At 40.7% G+C, this 12323-nt stretch overlaps 1 protein-coding gene across 1 annotated transcript in view; it reads right to left on the bottom strand.

Moving 5' to 3' along the window:
* The window catches only part of Nalcn (sodium leak channel, non-selective), a 213227-nt gene that overhangs the window by 59991 nt on the left and 140913 nt on the right, over positions 1-12323 (bottom strand). The window contains exons 15-16 of the mRNA XM_042697164.1: positions 9241-9377; positions 7236-7377 (exon numbers count right to left, since the gene is read on the bottom strand). Of these exons, the coding sequence (XP_042553098.1) occupies positions 7236-7377; positions 9241-9377 (279 nt within the window). The remainder of the gene's footprint in view (positions 1-7235; positions 7378-9240; positions 9378-12323) is intronic.

Raw genomic sequence — 12323 nt, forward strand, 5'->3', positions numbered from 1 at the left:
GGATATTGATTTGGTGTATATTTAGTCAGTGCTCAAATTGTATAAGTCATATATTTCTGCTTGAATTTTAATGTTATTCTGCAGCTATTGCATGAAGAGTTATACGAATGTATTTTACATGCATATTGCAAAACCTGTACATTTTTAATTAATCTTTTTCACTTTTTGGTATGTGCTGAAGTGATATATATATATGTATATATATATATATATATATATATATATATATATATATATACTTTTAAGTTAATTTACAAATAAATTCTTACAGATAAGAATTATTCTTCTTTTCTTTTTTTTTTGTTGGTTGTGGGGCCTGACCTCTGGGCCTGGGTTCTGTCCTTCAGCTCTTCAGCTCAAGGCTAGTGCTCTACCACCTGAGCCACAGTACCACTTGTGGCTTTTTCTGCTTATGTGGTGCTGAGGAGTTGAACCCAGAGCCTCATGCATAAAGGCAAGCACTCTACCACTGAGCTACCTTCTCAGCCCTGAATTACTCTTCTTTTACAGAAAAGAAATCTGAAAATCACAAAAACTAAGTTGTCTTAGGTAACACATATTATAAATGCAGAATTACTATTATTAGAACTCTGGATAGTACAATTTACTATATATCATGACACCCATGTAAGATGTCACTAAACTTAACAAAATTAAATAAAACAGCCTCTAAATGGAAAGATAGCAGAATATTTTCTGCTTGTCTTAAAAGATTGAGTTGGCATGTATTATACATTTTTACTTATCACAAATCTCAATGCAAAATGGAAACTATCCAACCTTCTGACTTTACACACACACATGTACATAGACACAGATACAAGTACATAGACACATATACATACACACTCTCACATACACTCTCCGATTATTACAATAGCTTTACAGCACTAAAAGAGGTCTGTGAATTTTCTAGCCCATAAAAGCTGTCATGGGCTTAGTACTTCTATTTTGCATTTATTGATTTCTTATAACCAGGAAATCCATCACAACTTCTAGTTAATCCGAATATTAATCCACTGAAGTAAATTCCCTGGGAATAACTATACATCTATTAGGGGCTATTCAATTCCTCTGGGATTTAGCCATGTACAGACCTTCAGAATTGGAATACCACTGAGGTGATCATTTATAAAGTGAAGCCATTAATATTTTCTTTCTTTTTGGGGGGAGGCTCCAGTTGTGGGGCCTGAACCCTGGCCTGGGCGCTGTCCCTCAACTCTTCAGCTCAAGGCTAGCACTCTACCACTTGAGCCACAACCCACTTCCGGCTTTTTTTTCCTGCTTATGTGGTGCTGAGGAATCGAACCCAGGGCCTCAGGCATGCAAGGTAAGCGCTCTACCACTGAGCCACCTTCCCAGCCTGCCATTAATATTTTCTTGGGAAGGAACATACCAGGTACTGCAAGTATTTAATTGTTTTTGATTTGCAGCATTGACAATCAAGTTCTGTTTCTAACAGCACCAAATTTGAGTAGCCCTATTTTCTCTTCTCACTTGGAAAACATTGGCAGATTAATAGTAAATTGGAAAGTGGTTCCAAGAACATACGACCGTAAGGCACAAAATCATGGTCCATTGAATAGGGCTTGATAGGTGTCATTTATGCTGGGAAGGTATAGTATAATTATTGTAATGAGCCACTCTATTGAATAAGTTTCCCACATAAAATATAGTCTTTGGAAATAAGTAATTACTTAAAATTACATAGGTGGAAGGTGGTACCTCATTTGACTACTTTTGAATCTTTCATGCACCTGTGAATTGAAAATTAATATCAAAGTGCATATGACAGATCATGTGTATGATGAGAGTTCTATAAAACAAACTTTTTATAGAATTAGCATTTTGCTTGAAAAGAAAGAATTTTAAAAGGTGATTCATGTAGGCGTAGTAAGATTAAAATGGTCATATTGCAGCCTATATAAAGGTGAATTCCATTATAATCTCATGTTACAGAGCACTGAAATGTGTCTTAAAAATATAAATTTTGTGGAATGGGAGTTTTAGAAGATGGGTCAAGATGTTTTTATCTTAACTTATTTTTGTATTATAAATTTTGAACCTGTATAAATAACAGGCTGTGGTTTTAAATGCACATATTTATACATATATGCGCACTCCACCAAACACACATACCAAACCTTCAGTCTTCTGGGCTCTGGGACACCTGGTATCAGTTAATTCCCACCTGGGTGAAACATCTCTTTGGCATCCTGTGAATTTCACTAGACCATAAGCTCCATATGATAAGAATGATATCTACTTTGTTTTCAAAAATTATCTACCCATGTGCTTAGGACTTGAACTGTATTTGGAACATGAATTATGTTTTCAATATTAAAAGCTTACTTTAATCTTGATTCTCTTTTCTGTTGTACATTTTTGTCTTATTGAATAACATAGCAAATGTGAATGAATTATGTGAATTTTGAAGGTAGACTACTTATTGTGAAGTGAGTCAACTCACTTTACATGCAGGGGGGGCTAATAAAACTAGGAACAAAATTTTGCACTTGCATTTTTGACAGTCTTATCACTAAAGCAATAGTCAAAGATACTACAATTTGGTCCAATCTACTCCCAAATGAGAAAAGCAATATCTTCAATTGAAAAAGATTTAAATATGTTTATGAGGATTTCTGGTATGAAGCTATAAATCTATACTGGAGAGATTTTCACAGAAGTAAGAGAAACAATAACTTTTGATTTACAGCTCATATAAACAGAAAGATAAAGAAAACACTGAAGAGACAATAAAAAGGTTGGATTTATGATCCTAGAAAAAATGTCAGTGCCTTTAACTGTACAGGTGTTTGGAAATTTACAAGTCCATAGCATTTCTGTAGTGCAAGGAAATAGTCCTTGGATTCTAATTGTGTTTAAGTTGCATTTGAACTTCAGGAACAGACAACAAGAATATCATTAACAATCAACTATTACGACAGAACTAGATGAGCCTAATCATGAAAATTGGAATCTGTAAGTAAACTACATCAAAAGAGAAGAATATGTCTGTCTATCTATGTATCTATCTATGTATCTATCTAGACATTTTTAGCCACTTTATTGTTGTATGATTATTATACAAAATGATGCCCATATTTAGTGTACACAATTTGACGAATTTGGAGTTAAATCTAAATCTGTGAAATCATCATCATAACGTATGTACAAAGTTATTCATCATCTCCAAATAAGAAAATATATTTTAAAGGTAGATTTAGGATTGGCCTTAACTCTTTGAAACTTATTTTGGAATTAGAATGGGAAAATGCTTGATTAAAAAATTCTTTCACATTCCTCATAATTCTAATTTACTTTTAATCCTCATTGGACATACACCCAAGGTAAAAGTAATTACACAGTTAAATATTCTGCAAAAAAAGATGGTCTTTGCAGTGGTGTTTCCCTTGCACATAACAATCCTCACCTGAGTAAAACATTGAGTTTTCAAACACAGCCATGCCTTACTTCCAGCTCAATAATTTTACTATGACTATCAATTTTTACAAAAGAAAAACTGCTTTGATTTTATGCTGTATATCCTTTTAAATTTCTCCCCCATTATTGTGCCTAACTGGACATCAGATATCTTCTACGGCAGTTGTAGGTTTAGGAGAGAAATGCAAAGGATTTTTCTATTTGGAGGGATGGACAGTGGCCCTCTGTGTTGACCTCACACTGGCCGGTGTCTTTGACATTGGGCCATGGTTATGCAGTAGCTCCGTAGAGCTCCCCAACTTCTGTAGATGCGTCTTTGTGATTCTGCAGAACATCTAAGCTATTCTTTTAGATAATTCTTTTGAAAGAGCAAAAATCCTATGAAAGAAAACAAGCTGTTTGCTCTCACATTCTGATTCTTTTTTGAACAAGTAAATGTTCAATCTGGAAATTACAGACCAGGCTGTGTAAGTTGGTATGTGTAGAATTACTAACACAAATCATCAAACACTCTATAATCATATAGAAAATTGCAAAAATGCTGAATAGCAATCAACAAGGCTTTGTGAAATGTAAATCTTGCAGAATGACTTAATTTACTTCCGAGACACTAAGACATGAGACAGACAGTGCAGAGAGCCACGGAAATATCTACAAAAATCAACAAAAAATAAAATCAAATCAGACCAGGCACAGGAGAAGAAATAAATTGACAATTATCTCTGAAGGTGAAACTTGGTTAAGTAAGTTGTTTGTCTTGACCAGCCATAAGCTCTGGTTGAGCCTGACACAGGGTGGTAGCTTTGGAATGGTTGGGTGGCCACTGGGAGATGACTTCTAGGACAGCCAGCCACCTGCGGGTGGCATGCAGACAAGGCGTGTACCGTTCACTGTGTATCCATATTCCAAAGCAGAGCCCAGTGAATGGATGTGAGAAGCAGTGAACCACACATTCCAACTGCAGTTTTCCTACATTTGCCAAGCAGGCCTGGCTGGAAGGAAGGGTCACACAATCACCATCTATAATGGGTTATGTTTAACATAAGGTGGGTCTTGATCAACAGATTCTACAGCTTCGAAAATGTCTGGTCTCTAAACAACTCAGATGGCTCCAGAGCAACAGAGTCTATGTGGAAAATGAGCGATGTAGCTTGTGGGCAGGGAGGGAAGGGGAAACCAGGGGAAAGCAAAGGAAAGGGTCATCACGTTTTTAAAAAAAAAAAGAAAAAGAAGATGCACCTGATACCTGATTTATAAAATGGTAACCCTTCTGCATAATACCTTAATAAAAACAGTACAGGGCTGGGAAGGTGGCTCAGTGGTAGAGCACTTGCCTTGCATGCTTGAGGCCCTGGGTTCGATTCCTCAGCACCACATAAGCAAAAAGAAAAAAGCCGAAAGTGGCGCTGTGGCTCAAGTGGTAGAGCGCTAGCCTAGAGCTGAAGAGCTGAGGGACAGCGCCCAGGCCCAGAGTTCAGGCCCATGACTGGACCCCCCTCCCCCCAAATAATAATTATAGTACATCTATAATCAAACAATTAGCCACATCTTTTTTAAAAAAAAGAAGCCACAAAAAAGCAGGACAGTAAAGAAATTAGAAATGGCATTTTAAACAAATGAGTGGCGGGCAGCAGGGAGACGCTGGGTGCACAGAGGAGGAGAGGGTGGGAGGGTGTGTGTGGGGGAGGATACCAGCTCCTCCTGGGTCTCGCCTCCTTTGAACACACCTGCCAGCATCCTTTTCCTTTTCCTCATCAAATGATAAATCCTTTGCTCAGGAAGTGTGAGAAACATCACACTTCTTTTTCAAGAGAAAATTAATTTCCAGGACTGGTATTCCAACTTGATGTTTCCTGTGAGATGTTACTTACTCCTAGAGCAGTTAACAGGTGTGTCATGGATTTGGCACTTTGAGTTCATCATCCCCTGGTCCTCCTGAGGTGACAGGCGGTCATGCCAGGGCTCAGACTGAGGAGGATGAATTTTTCCACCTCTGATTTATAGTCTGCTTTAGGAATAAACCAAACCAGAAAGCAAAACAGTCTGCTTCTTAGTGTGTGGGATGTGATTTCTGATTGGATGGTTGAAAGCAACAACTTGTTAATGTACTGACACAGGAGATGTAGCTTGTGTCACCCGCTTATGCTATTGAGTAAATTATGATTTTGAAGAAAAGAAGTGAGGAAATTAAGTAGAAGCCTTTAAAGAGAGTTACAAGTATTATTCACACATTTCATGATTTTATCCACCAAAAATTTAAGAGCAAAGAATCATCTGTTGAGATCAAATGAGTGGCCAGAAAGATTAAACAGAAAAAAAATATCATGTCAAACAAAGCATGAGACAAAAACTAGAGATGAAAATCCAAGGGGGAAAAAAATCCTGAAACAGAAAAGCAACCTGTGACTAAGTGACAAACACAAATAACTTGAAGTGAATATCTTAGTCTACAAACTGGGACAAGTGTCCAATACAGGCAGTTCCAACTGCAGAGAAATGAAGAGAGATGAAGCACACCCTGCTAACATTCCTGAACCTAATCGTGCACAGAAAAGTGCCCTCCCCCCCACCCCGCCCCAGCAAAGCAGCAAACTTTCAGCTAGATAAAATCTTAAATACTTGAAGATAAATCAAAAGATACTGACATCAGACATGTCATCTACCATCTTAGGCTCAAATCCTTAACATGAGACATTCCATAAAGTTCATCATCATTGACACAGCCTAGAACAAAATGCCCAAGCCATTGTGGAAAGGCCAGCTGTTGGCATTCTAGAAACAGGGGGAAACAGTGGTATTTCATGAGAAGATGGGGCCTGAGAAGACCAGGAGGAAGCTGAGAACACCCTAAAGACGTCATCCTCGTGGGGAGCCTAGACGAAGAGGCTCCTGAGCATGGAACAAGGTTGTGTTTTATTGTCATATAGATTCCATTCTGAAGGAAGAGCAAATAGGCAAATGATGGTGACCATTTAAGAAAATAAAATAGAAAGGAGGAACTCCACAGGGAATACCTGCTAGAGAATTAGCTACTTTTGCAAGCTATAATATTTTACCTCTCACAAAATTAAAATTCTCCAGGTGATTATACTACCAAACTGATGTGGATTCTGTGACCCAACTAATAGTAAAATACAAAATATGTGTTTGCAGACATACAAACACACACACACACACACACACATACATAGTGTATATCCATGTATGTGTCTGTGGGCATCCCTTGTTGTTATAAATTTTAGAAGTGAAAAATGGGAAATTATATTTCTGTAAAATTAACAACTAAATCCGCTATGCTTGCAGGTGGTTTCCCTACTGATACTTGAGTGCGGAATTGGAAGAAAAAAAACTTTAGATGCTAAAGAAAGGGGTGCATTGGAACATGAGTAAGCTAGTATGACTACTGGTAATTCCCTCTATATGCAAAGCACATAAATGGAAGTTATTTGGATGGTTTTTCTCTCAGATGTAACAGTGAAAATCACTTACTAAGAGCAACAAATAGGCCATCATTAGCCCAGGCCGTACTTGGAGACCTGATCCCTCCATTCTGTACATGAGAAAATGCAGGTGTGAGGGTTTGCAAAGCATGCAGAACTGCATGGCTGTGGTGGAGCAGAGCTTAAAAGCTGAATCCCAGAAATGCAAGATTTAAATATGCTGCAATAATGAGGTGTCGATGATTTCTCCTGCGAATAAAATACTTTTCACTGACATTCTCTTTCAACATTCTCCAGGACCCCCAAATAGTTACTGTGCTAAGTGTGGTCCTTTAAGATAGAAGTTCTTACTTTTTGATCAATGTATTTGTTGTCTTCTATTGCCGACCGTTTGGAGTGATCGCATGATGAGGAAGAGGCTGAAGGAAGAATCCGGAAGAGGCAGCAAGTGTCCTGTTGCTGGCGATCAATGAACTGCTTCATGAAACTTTCCCTTGCAAGTGAAGCGAGACAGGGAACACATTTAACGAAACAAAATGAGGCCGGGGGTGGCCTTTTGCGATGATGGGAAAGTTAGGCGATATCCAAAGGTCACAGAAAACAAGACATGTCAAGAGTGAGCTTTAGGTTTAGTTGTCACGGTATTTAACTTCACACATCCTCACCTGTGGGAACCCCACGAGAACTGTGACTGGCAGCAGGAAGTATGAGTGAACTGTATGCTGGGAGAATGCCAGATGCCAGCAGAAAACTACTGGTTGTGGGGTTGCCTTATCTCACAACTGAGTAAAGACACAGGATTCTGAGTGTTTGACCTTCTGCAGTAATCTTGTTGGAAGACAGGACAAGTGCCTGTGTGTATTCATCTTGCTGCTTCCTGGTATCCTGTAACTTGCCCCCTTGTGATGTAGCCTTGCATCTGTAACCAAAACCCACCTCAAGCAAACTCCTGTAACCCTTAAAAGCAGAGGGTGGGAAAAATTCCTCCAGTTTAATTATGTCTGTCAATTAAACTCATACCTTGCTCTCATGGACTAAAAATATTATCACATGAGCAATTTTTCATCTGCCATCATGGTATCTGCTGTAAGAAAATCAGCATTCACCGACTTCTGTTGAAAAAGGCAATGCCCCTGAGATGACTTTAAAACAATAACTGGTGGTATTCTTTTTAAAATGGTCAATCCTATTGTAGTTCTAAGATACTTCATCTTTCTTCTGAGGCTTGAAAGATTCAATTTATCTCTCTAAGCTTCCGTTCATCAGAAAAATCATTGGGAGATAATATTAAAGACTAAACAAAACAAACCCAAACAAAAAACCAACAACAACCAGATTTCATCTGGTGTCTGAAACACTGAACATTCAAATAACATCTCCCTGATTAACCAAAGTCAATTAACTGTGCTTTCCTTTCAGAAATGAAAGTACAGTCATGTGTCATGTGAAGGTGTTTGAACAATGGGCTGTGTACATGGCAGGGGTCATATAAAGTGAGGTCAGCCAGTGACACTGTAGATGTTCTGCTCTGCATAAATACACCTATGATGTCACGCAATGGGTGACTATTTACCCACAGGTTCCTCAGCCTTTCTCCCAGCCATCAGTGACATATGCCTGTACTTTTCTATTTGAATTAGAATATGATGGTACCATACCCAATCTAATCCACACCAATTTTTTAAAATCAGATAATTAAAAGAAATCTTTTTATTCTGATTGTACCTGTAATTCTTTGAGCTACAACTGGAAGACTATCATTTACTTATGAGAAGTAGCTCCCCATAAGTATTTGTTTAACCCAAAGGTAAAGGTAGTAGAAAATCAAGTTAGTATGAGTATAAAACACTATCATTCTTGAAACTGTGGCTTAAATGGTAGAGCACCAGTCCTGAGAAGAAAAGCTAATGGGCAGCATCCAGGCTCTGGGTTGCAGTCCTAGTGCATGTGTGCATACACACACACACACACACACACACACACACACACACACACACACACACGCCAATTCCTTTAAAAAGTGGGAGGTAAATTATATTGTGACCAGGTATGGCAAACTAATCAAATGCTGAAGTGTCTCAAAAGCCCTCCCAAGAGTGAGTTCTTTATTTACTTGAAAATAAAAGGCCTGTAGAGGTAAGCTATCGGAACACAGGCTACTTTCCTCCTTCCCAGCACAGCCAGCACCTTTGCCATTCAGCTGAGAGATGAGTCCCTGGGGGAGCCCAAGGGACAAGCAGCCTGTGGGTCTGGGGTACATACGACCTCTCCCCTGAAGACTCAGATCTCAGGGGTCAAAGGTTTCCAACCCCCCACACTTAGCATGAATCCTTTACCATGTATCTGAGACTCATACCTGATTTTAGGAACTGTAAAATCAGAAGGAAGTTTTGAGATTTTCACCATTTGTGGTCTGTTGGGAAACTTTTCAAAGATTCTCAGGCGTAGTGGGAGCTTCTCTTTTGTGTCTGCATTTGCCTCACTTTGTTTCAGCTGAATGAAAAAAATAAAAGAGAAAGGGGGAACTCTATAGAACAGTATACTCTACAGAAATAATAGAATTTGAGATAACAACTAGCAATTACAGAAACAACCAGTAGATGGCAGCAAAGGTACACCAAGCATTGTATATTGCGCATCCCTGCCTTGATCATTACTGTGGTGGATAGCTCTATAAGGCCCAAAACTTAACGGGAAAACTAAAGCAGAAAAAAGGCACAAGTAGAACTTTGTATTATCTTATCCCCAAAGAGGAGTCTCTTTTTACTCCATACACGAATTTTTCCTGTGTTTTACTTATAAACGTTCATATATTTAAGCAATAAAATTGGTTTGAACACATACAATGGTAAAACTGGAAATCCAAAGAATTAAAAAAGAAATGAGAATACAAGTTAAACAATCATGCTAATGTGGCAATATCTGACAAGAGAGAATCTTGAATTCATATAGTCTGATTGATTACAGGAAGCTTAAAACAGAAACAATATATTGGTGTTCAAGTTTTTCCAGTTAAGTCTGGAAATGCTTTAAATACTCTAGGATAGCAAGCAAATGGAGTTCCTCATGTATGTGTTTATCTATGCAAGAGTAGATATTTATATTTCTGCAAATTGGGTTTCGGGAAAACTGGTTTAACAGGAGCAATGCTGACTAAGACACACACGTATTAGTTTGTTTGGCAGTATTTGGTGTGTACTTTCTTACCCTCTCTTTTCCTCCTTCTAATTTGACTTTTCTCCAAGGCCCTCACACCTCTCTCTAGTTACTCATTTCCAGTGGCTTTTCTGCAACCTGGAATTTACATCTCCATGTCTGCCCTGCCTTTTGCTCTGGCTTCATATATTGATTACAGTGTGTTTAATTCAGGCAACCTTTTGAAAAGATTCAGAGATATTAACACCCATTGGCTTATTACTTCCTTGTGGAGTGTCTTGTTGCTTCAGAATTATGAATCGCCTTGAGACTATGAAAAGAGAAGCAGTAGGGACCAAGCAAGCTTTGATAACAAGAAGAGAAAGACAATGATTCTCTCCTACCCACACACGCACAAGGAACTGGCTGGAGGAACAGGAGTGCTTCTTTTTCTTTTCCTTTCCTTTCTTGTCCCTCCCTCCCTCCTTCCTTCCCTCCTCCAGCTCCCTTCCTTCCTTTCTTGAAGATCCCAATCTGAATTTGATTGACAGCTTAGCTGTCTGGCTGTCTGATCACAGTGGATCATATGTCTTGATCTCTGATTTTTCTCATTCTGCTACAGGAATTGCTTTTCCATTTCGGTTTTGTATAACACGCATTTCACCTTCGCTCTGGGTACATCTGCTTTGGTTTGGTGAGGAGTCTTTGCTTAGATTGCGATCTGGCTTAGGGAAGGGGGTCTCTGCTATTTGCCGCCTCCTCCCTTGCACACATTGTCAGGTTCTTGATCACCTGAGTAGCTCCCGGGTAAGCTGTGAGAATGGTGAAGGCTGAGCTCCCACGGCACAAAACCAGTTGGGATGATCAGAAAAAGTGCTGCAGTGCCTCAGTGAAGATTTGAGGAGGAAGAGACTGGTTCTCTAGATGGGCTTTCATTGATGGAGCGGGTAGAGAAAGCACGCTGTGTACACAGAGCACACAGTGAGAGGAGCATGGTTAGGTGACAGCAAGGTGACGCTGCGGGGAGGAGGCAGGACCTTCCCATTCACCCGTTTGCTGACTCATTTGTTTAGAACACGGGTGTCGTCGTTGCTGAACCCAGTCCCAAAGGCCGGGCTCTGTCAGGTGTGCTCCATTCTAGAGACGCAGGAATAAAGAAGCCACCGCATTCACCCTTCTCCAGCCCTGCTGAGACCCAGTGGCGATGAACTCGGACCTAATACTGTGGCCATGGGCCCACAGAACTACCCAGGGCAAGAGGAAAGTGCTCTCTGAGGACCTGGAAGGTTCTACATGGATGTGTGAGTTCTCTCAAACCCTGAGCCTTGTAGCCGCCCGGCACTTTAGAATGGTCAGCTCAAAGAGAGCCGCAGGACTGGCAGCTGGAGTGGCTGGCAGCTGCCTCTGGCCTGGGGAGTAGGGAGTGGCATCATGCAAGGATAAAAGGGGCTCCATGGGAATGGCAGTGCCCACAGGCTCTGCCTGGGCCTCACAGATGAGCCACATCAACCCGAATCAGCACACACACACACATCAGAACCCCCACTGGGCCTCCCCAACAGGAGCACCGGCCAGACAGAGGGTGCCATCTCACCGCCTGTGCACTCCCAGGCCACCACAACGCCATTTGTAAGACTCCCACTGTCAAGTAACCACACACCAGCAGTGGAATGGAAGCGGGCTGTGGTTTATTTAACCATCTGAATGCGTGAACTGCATCCGAACACTTGACTGTGGTTCAGTCTGCAACGCAGCAGCGTTGAGTGAGAGAAGGCATAGGGCACAGGAGAGGCTCTGCAGGGACTCCACCAATGATCAGGTCAACAGGCAGCGCTGGTCTACGTGGCTTCACGTGAGCTCGGCAGCTGTCCTGGGCTAGGGGCGTACAAGGAGCCCCCAAGGGTGTAAGACCAGGGGCTCACTTGTAATGTACCCTGCATATTTTTTTGGGGGGGGGTCCGGTCCTGGAGCCTGAACTCTGGGCCTGGGCGCTGTCCCTCATGTCTTCAGCTCAAGGCTAGCACTCTACCACTTGTGCCACAGCGCCACTTCCGGCTTTTTTCTTTTTGTTTATGTGGTGCTGAGGAATCGAACCCAGGGCCTCATGCATGCAAGGCAAGCACTCTACCACTGAGCCACCTTCCCAGCCCTACGCTGCATATTTCTTGATGGATTCAGTTTGTAAAAAAAAAATCAACACAAGGGGCTGGGAAGGTGGCTCAGTGGTAGAGCGTCTTGCCTTGCATGCATGAGGCCCTGAGTTCAATTCCTCAGCACCACATAAGCAGAAAAAGGCAGAAGTGG

Source organism: Dipodomys spectabilis, unplaced genomic scaffold (genome assembly GCF_019054845.1).
Source record: "Dipodomys spectabilis isolate Male_0828 unplaced genomic scaffold, ASM1905484v1 ptg000215l, whole genome shotgun sequence".
Classification (NCBI taxonomy): Eukaryota; Metazoa; Chordata; class Mammalia; order Rodentia; family Heteromyidae; genus Dipodomys; species Dipodomys spectabilis.